This window comes from Wallemia mellicola (assembly GCF_000263375.1).
Source record: "Wallemia mellicola CBS 633.66 unplaced genomic scaffold WALSEscaffold_44, whole genome shotgun sequence".
NCBI lineage: Eukaryota > Fungi > Basidiomycota > Wallemiomycetes > Wallemiales > Wallemiaceae > Wallemia > Wallemia mellicola.
This window is the reverse complement of record NW_006532001.1, coordinates 1-7,315: the sequence shown is the minus strand read 5'-3', so window position 1 is coordinate 7,315 and position 7,315 is coordinate 1. Positions and strand designations below refer to the sequence as shown.

The window sequence follows — 7,315 nt, the reverse complement described above, 5'->3', positions numbered from 1 at the left end:
GGTGTAGCTGCCGTCGTTGCTGAGATGAGGGCCTATGACGTCATATAAACATTGAGTGAAAATCTTCACTCAAAGTAGCTCAACACAGGCGCTGAAGAAGCTTGAATGGCACGTGTGGGTGTGCCTCTGTGCTGTATCCTGTAGTGCGCCTTTACAGTTCTAATGCATGAGAAAGCAGAGAGTTTCGTCGATTATCTACGTGAGGCAATTTCTGAATTAATAGGGTGGAACGAACGCTATAAAAGAACATATAGGATAATTGAGAGTTGAGGAACAGATTAAGCTTTTCCATTTGTCTTTTTCCCGGGTCATTGATGAGTAGCGAAGATATCTACCGATGACGTCAGTAGTAGTCGAAGATGATCTCAGCCACCAGAATAGCCAGAAATATACCACGTCAAATACTTCTTTAAATTGTCACAAGATATATTATCAGATTATAATCAAATAGGCCAACTTCTACAATTTGTGCTATTTGGTACCCCTCAAAGCTTCATAGTGATTACCATTGACATGACAGATAGCAATCAGTTGTTCACCCCTATATCTGAATGTTTTGATGGACTTGGTACTGCCACTCGTTGAAAGAACTACGATGTTGGTACGGCAAGCCAGGGCTGCGTTTATAAGAACATATTCGTCTCCATGGGTTCCTTCTTTCCGCATTTTACGGAGATAATCTACCCAAGTCGAGCAATCCAACATCTCAGCGTTTTCTTGGCCTACTCTCCCTTCGATATTTTTTGCCATGTAGTCCACAACCAGCTTTCTGATATCATCATGCTTTTCCTGATCATCATAAAGAGCAAATGATATAGCTCTAAACATACAATTCCCATCACCAACAATGTAACCATCAGTCCTAATGTAGTGGTTAGGTATTTGATGATGTACTGCTCCTTCTGGAAAATTGCTGTCCAATATGTTTTTCCAAAAGGTGCGGACCATGTATTTTGGCCCCTCTTGCATTTCATCATTTACCTGCTCTATAGATGTAGCTTGAGCTGGAGCATTTGTTGGTGCTTCAACCTCACCTTCAGACTGAGCGCACTGATGGGATCCTGCACTGTTCGATTCTACACTCTCAGGAACATGCGATTGAGAAGATTCTACCTCCAAAAACATCCTTTTTCGAAGTTCAGGACTACCTTCTGAGCTGTCAGAAGATATCTCAATGACAGACCTTTCTCGATCACGTTCAGGCGTATCGAATGGGTATGATGGACTGTCAGAATTTATTTCGATGACAGACCTATCTCGATGGGTTTCAGGTGCGTCGAATGAACGTGATAAATTGTCAGAATCTCTTTCCACAATGAATTTCTTATGAGGAGGTTCAGGTGAATCGTGTATAGATGAACAGCTTGAACCCGGTGAACAATGAGAAGATTGACAAATTGAATCTGCTGAATCTTCAGAGGATGTTTCCGCAATAAATCTCTTTCGAGGCTCAGGTGAGGTGTCGTATAAAGATGGACAGCTACTTGAATCAGATGTACAGCTGCCTAGATCGGATGGACAGCTACTTGAATTGAATGAGTCCCGTCGAACAGGTGACGTGGGTCGCGGTGAGCAATTAGCCTCTCTAGTAGCTTCTATGGCATCTTGAAAGTATTCCTTATCTTCTCCATTTAGAAGCTCATTCCACATAATAGTACTTTTTTTCTTTCCCATTCGTTCAGAACAGTTCCCACACTTCATAGTGAAGTTTTTTGTCCTTCCACCAACATTGAACGTGTCTATTCCATCACAATTTGGGCATTTGAGTCTACTTTTCACGAACATGAAAAAAGCTTTACAATTTGCAGTTTCACTAAAGAAAACATCACTGACGAATCTGATACTCTTTTCGAACTCCCGGTTCGTGATATGATCGTTCCACCAAGCGTTAACATCGTTGTGTTTAGTAAGTTTTCTTCTGGAGTTGTTCCAACCGACAGACTGCCAAATATCTGCTTCCACCTTATTCTTTTCATTTGATGCTTTAGCAGAACTAGAACCTTTCAGTAGATTAAAATCTTGTACTTTACTTATCAATCTTTGTGCATTGGCGATGTATGCAGACCTTGGAAGCTCAGTTAATTCATATCGTTGATCATATGTCTGACTGTCAAGGAGCCTGTGAATCAAGGCTATCTCTAAAGCCCACGTTAAATTAGTCGCCCGTATTGTGGCTTCAATGCGAAAGCCTTGAAGGACGTCATCAGGTTTGTTGCAGATTTTGTCAAAGGTTCCTTTAGCCGAGTTATATCTACCTTTCATTACCATAACAGTCCTTGCGTTGAATAAAGAAGGCTTGACTCCGATTGATCTGATAACATGGGCTACTTTTGAGTACATCTTAGTCTCTACTATTTGGTGTTCAAGTGCAAGAGCGTTAACGAATTTGTGCGAAATTTTTGTCTGCAAACGGACGGTACCATAGCCTTTGGCAGCTGGACTGCAGATGGGAAATGTCTTCGTGAGCGGCCCTACCCCTTTAAGGAGAGATAGACCTGCGATGTCTTGTTTTTCAGTGACACCGACATCGAAGAAATTAGTGAATCGGAGTGGATGCGACGAATGAAAAGTATAAAGCTCACTTAAGAGACGGATAGGAGCTTTCAAATTATAAACTCGAATTCTAACAGCATCACAATCTATCGCCGTCAAGCAATGGACAAGAACGCCCATCACAGTAACTTGGTTTCCTTTAATGAGGACGTACTTATACTGAGAAAAATCAACTGTATAATTGAGTCTTTCAAGCTCATGTAAAAGAGGCTCTTTGAACCTTGGCGATATAAGAAACATTGCTACAGACTGGCCAATATATACCCAATCTCGGTATTCTTCGACGTCTCTGATGAAGGGTTTGTGTGATACTAGATTAACTGGAGTAGACCCGCTAAATAAAGTCAAGAGTTCACTTGGGTAAACAGTCATACAGTAGCTATCCAAATCGACGTCCTTTGGAAGATCTTCAAGTAGCCTGATAGTTGTAAATATGGATGTATATAAGCTGTATCATAGAAGTACCTTTTTGCATATGCGGTACGACTTTTTTGAGGATAATAAGGGTCTGAAGGAGATTGCGTTTGGCTGTGTTTTATTTCATCTTGAGCTACTCGTTGCGAAAACTCCTCTAATGACATTGCTTATAAGGATTGAAAGAATGAATTACCGATATTTTGTGGTATATATCCGGGAGTAATATTATGATAACCAACAGACAGTAAATGGCTAAGGTATTATCGTGGTATAGTGGTATTGTGGTTTTTCGAAAGTATGAAGTGAATTACTTGTGAACGTTGCGGATGATATCTCAGGGTCATTTAAACCGCAATTTAAAATTTTTCTTCAGTTATAGTAGGATTGGGAGCTGAGGTAGGGATGTCTTCAGATAAAATGATTTAAACCGTAGATGGTATAAGGTGATATTCGGTGGGACTTGATTGACTAGCTACCTCAAGAAAAGCCCTTGGTTGAATTGAATGCCCGATTAAATAAATTACTATAACGGAATGATACTGTATACTGTATATTACAAATCTCAGCAGAAATAGATAATAAGCTAGATTTGCCATACAAAATTGTGAATATAATTATTTTGCTTTAAGTATTACAAAATAGCCAATATCTTTTGATTAAATAAAGGTGTTTTGGTTTTATGAATATAAAACACGTTAATTATTAATACTTTGAACGATATTTCACACCTTAAATCTATCCCTTTGTAACAGGTTCCGCTGAACGCACGGTCCTCTCGTACCTACTGCGTGTAGTGTTTTATTATCACCTTCGTACCTAACAACAAAATGACACTGAATGTAAATGACCCTGACTGTCCAGTGCCTACACCTAAACTCCGACAGGTAGTAAGTAACGTAAAACTTGGAGTTGCTGTACTTTTGTTATTATTAGGGTTAAGTCGAATATAAAACAGCAATCGCGTGCAATTCTAGTTGGCAAGCTAAAATATGAAAGGGACCCCAAAGCTGAACCAAATACAGTTTACAACTGGTGACCGCCCGGAAACGAGCGTTTGCATGAATTGTGACGGGAGGCGTTAAATAGCCTATTGGGGTTATTGAGAGTGTAAAAGTGGCCTGTCTTAATGTGAAGGCCGCACCTTCCGTTGTTGCTGATTTGGAATTAACCACCTATGACGTCAGACGATATGTGCACCTGAAATTGCCCAATATGGGTGCAATAGACGTCCATTTGGCACCACTGGATTTTTTGCCGTGTAGTATATAGTAAACTCTCTTTGTAGGCTGGAGTTCGTTCTGATGTGTGCGAGAACGCTGATAGTTTGATCAACTAGACAAATGGTGCAATTTCTGGATCATTGAACAGTAACACACGTGACAAAAAGAATGCACGAGATGAGCAGGGGCTGCGGAACAGACTTAGCCTTTCTATTGCAAGTTTTCCTGGGTCGTTGACGAGCAGCTAAACATGCTATCCATGACGTCATTAGTTGATTAGCGAAGACGATCTCAGGCACCAGGATACTTCAGGAGAAACGATATTTTAAAAATGCGAGTAGTCTAATAAGAAACACTACAATAGAATTTTTGATTGTTATTTCTTGGATGTGTCTCATATACTGGGTCTATGCAGACTTTCGGATAGCTAAAGCAAACTTCCCTTGGTGCTATACTTGATTATCTGGACTATTTGAAATTACTTCGTTTCAATCTTTCGACCTTACCCTCCTAGTCCACTACACCTAGAAAATAATGTCTGGTCCATTAACCAATTTTTTTTATTTGCACGATCTTGAGATTTTCGCTATGATCGCTAGTAATTCACTTAATTCATTTGTTGTTCCTAAAAACTACTTGTAGCTTCAGTGTTTGGCAGTCTGTTGTTTTACCGCATCAGCACTTCCGCCTAAATTCACCTATTATCATCATACACCGATTACCGTCTATCGTTCATTTCATTCTCAAACGATGGTACCATACCCCTTTCGATATCAAGTAGCTCACGAGGAGATGGAACTCAGCCGATACAAATCCCCTTCGGATCCATATATACCTCAACAGAGTCGCACCGAATACGCACAAAGGTACATATACGATGCAGCTTACATAGACTCAAATTTACCAATTATCAGGCTTCTTAGATGTCTTCCTAAGCATATCGATATAGATAGCTACTATATGACAGTTTACCCTGGTGAGCTCTTGGCTTTGTTTAATGGCTCTGCTACAGTTGGTCTAGTATCACACAAACCTAGCATCAGAGACGTTGAGGAATACGAAGGCTGGGTATATGTTGGCCATTCTGTAGCAATGCTCCTTATCGCTCCGAGATACAAGGATGGTCTTTTTCGTAAGCTTAGAAGTCTCAACTACGCGATTGAGCTTGCTCCGTATAGATGCGCTTTCATTAAAGGAGGTCGAATCACTTTGATGTCCATTCTTGTCCATTGCTTTGTCCATTGCTTGGAGGCGATACGTTGTAATGCTGTTAGAATTCAAGCCCACGGTTTAAAGCTCCTATTAATCTTTCAGAAGAACTTCTTACTTTTCATTCGCCACTTCCATATCGACACACTAATTCATTTGATATCGGTGTCACCGAGAGACCAGATATTACCCGCCTAGCTCTCCTCAAAGGAGTAGGGCCACTGGCAGTAACGTTTCCCATCTGTGCTCCAGCTGGAAAAGGCTATGGTACCGTTCGCTTGGAAACAAAAGTTTGCAAAAATTCATAGACCCTCTCGCACTTAAAGACCAAATGATAGAGACCAAAATGTATTCAAAAGTAGCACATGTTATCAAATCATTTGGATGCAAGTATCCTTAATTCAAGGCGACAACTATAAATGTATCAAAAAAGAGATATAATTCAGCTAAGTAAACCTTTGAAAAAATCCGCAACAAATCTGATGAAGAAATTCAAGGTTTTCGCATTGAAGCGACAGTATACGCAACAAATTTAACTTGGGCATTACAGATAGTGGACAATCACAAGCTTCTTGATAGTCAGACTGATGATTAGCGCTACGAATTAACTGACTGCCAAGAACTGCATACGTCACCAATGCACAAAGATTGATAAGTAAAGTACAGGATTTTCAGGATTTAATATACTGAGAGGTTCTTGGTCTGCTAAAGCTTTAAATAGAAAGAATGAGGTGGAAGCAGATGTTTGACAGTCTGTCGGTTGGAACAATTCCAGAAGAAAACTTAGTAAACACAACGACGTTAACGCTTGGTGGAACGACCACATCACAAACTGGGAGCTCGAAAAGAGTATCAGGTTCGTCGGGGATGTTTTCTTTAGTGAAACTACAAATTGTAAAGCTTTTTTCAGATTTGTGAGAAGTAGACTAAAGTGCCCAAATTGCGGTGGAATAAACATGTGAAATTTGAGCTTACCAGATGTTGTACATCAGTTTATTAGATTATTTAATGAGTTTTCACTGCTACCGAAGATATTAGCGGACGTCAGGAACCGGAAAACATAAAATCGGCCAAGAACAAGTAGTTGAGAATTTATTTATGTACATCGGACTTGTCCCTGTACGATCATGACCTCACCTTTAAAGCAACTATTATTTCCGAAACTCACTTTAGGCGTTATTGTAGCTTTATCATTAGTCGTAATGTCTGTATGGGTTGGTGATGCTGGCTTCTGGATGGCCACATGGGGTGCTGGTATCTTTGTAGTCAAAGGAGGTGATACAATCGTCCATTGCAGTGGTACAGAGGCGGACTCATTAAGATGTATAGTAGATGCTTCAACTACTGTTCTGAGTGGTTTCACAACTATTCTTGGGGGACTGGGACATAGTCAAGGTTGGTTCAAGGGGTAGTGCGAAATAGCATCGAAGTATATTAAAATCGATTAATTTAATCTTATCTTTGAGATCTGTCTGTTTGAGGACTTCATAAGGCTTGTAGATAAGGTTTTGAGCTGTAAGTGACCGCTTGTCACTTGTACAAACCAACCAGCCAGTTTGATGAAAGTGTGAATTGAATACATTGTCGCTTTTCCACACCTCGATCGCCTCAGATGCTAGATGTGCATAAAGAGGGTCAGCATACTCGGTTCTGACAATCTTATTGAGATCATTCCCAGCACTGATAAGTGACGGATATGCGTGCTTATCGAGACCGGTTACCTTATAACCTCTACCTGGTGTACTCATAAGCGCATATCCAATCAAACAAAAGACTCACGAGCTAACTCCAAGCATGTTGAACTTCCGAATGTCCCTCCTGCCCCTATAACTATAACGGATTTTGATTGAGTCATATGATTGATAGTAGTCAACTAACGTCCGCTGATAGCGAGATAATTATAGATGCATGAACGC

At 40.3% G+C, this 7,315-nt stretch overlaps 3 protein-coding genes across 3 annotated transcripts; 1 reads left to right on the top strand and 2 right to left on the bottom strand.

Annotated features, from left to right (window-relative positions):
• Positions 1-471: 471 nt before the first annotated feature.
• Positions 472-3,134, bottom strand: WALSEDRAFT_70907 (OTU-domain-containing protein; the record flags this gene model as incomplete). The annotated part of the gene is made up of 2 exons (XM_006960841.1): positions 472-2,971; positions 3,019-3,134. 2 exons carry the CDS (start codon positions 3,132-3,134, stop codon positions 472-474), a joined length of 2,616 nt encoding a protein of 871 aa, XP_006960903.1.
• A 1,806-nt stretch (positions 3,135-4,940) lies between these two features.
• WALSEDRAFT_66717 (hypothetical protein) lies at positions 4,941-5,403 on the top strand (the record flags this gene model as incomplete). Its single annotated transcript, XM_006960840.1, has 2 exons — positions 4,941-5,322; positions 5,369-5,403. The coding sequence occupies 2 exons, from the start codon at positions 4,941-4,943 to the stop codon at positions 5,401-5,403; spliced, it is 417 nt and encodes a 138-aa protein (XP_006960902.1).
• A 1,051-nt stretch (positions 5,404-6,454) lies between these two features.
• WALSEDRAFT_70905 (hypothetical protein) lies at positions 6,455-7,315 on the bottom strand. The gene is made up of 3 exons (XM_006960839.1): positions 7,179-7,315; positions 6,948-7,134; positions 6,455-6,778 (listed from the first exon to the last, which is right to left on the bottom strand). The coding sequence occupies exons 1-3, from the start codon at positions 7,252-7,254 to the stop codon at positions 6,496-6,498; spliced, it is 546 nt and encodes a 181-aa protein (XP_006960901.1). The 5' UTR covers positions 7,255-7,315; the 3' UTR covers positions 6,455-6,495.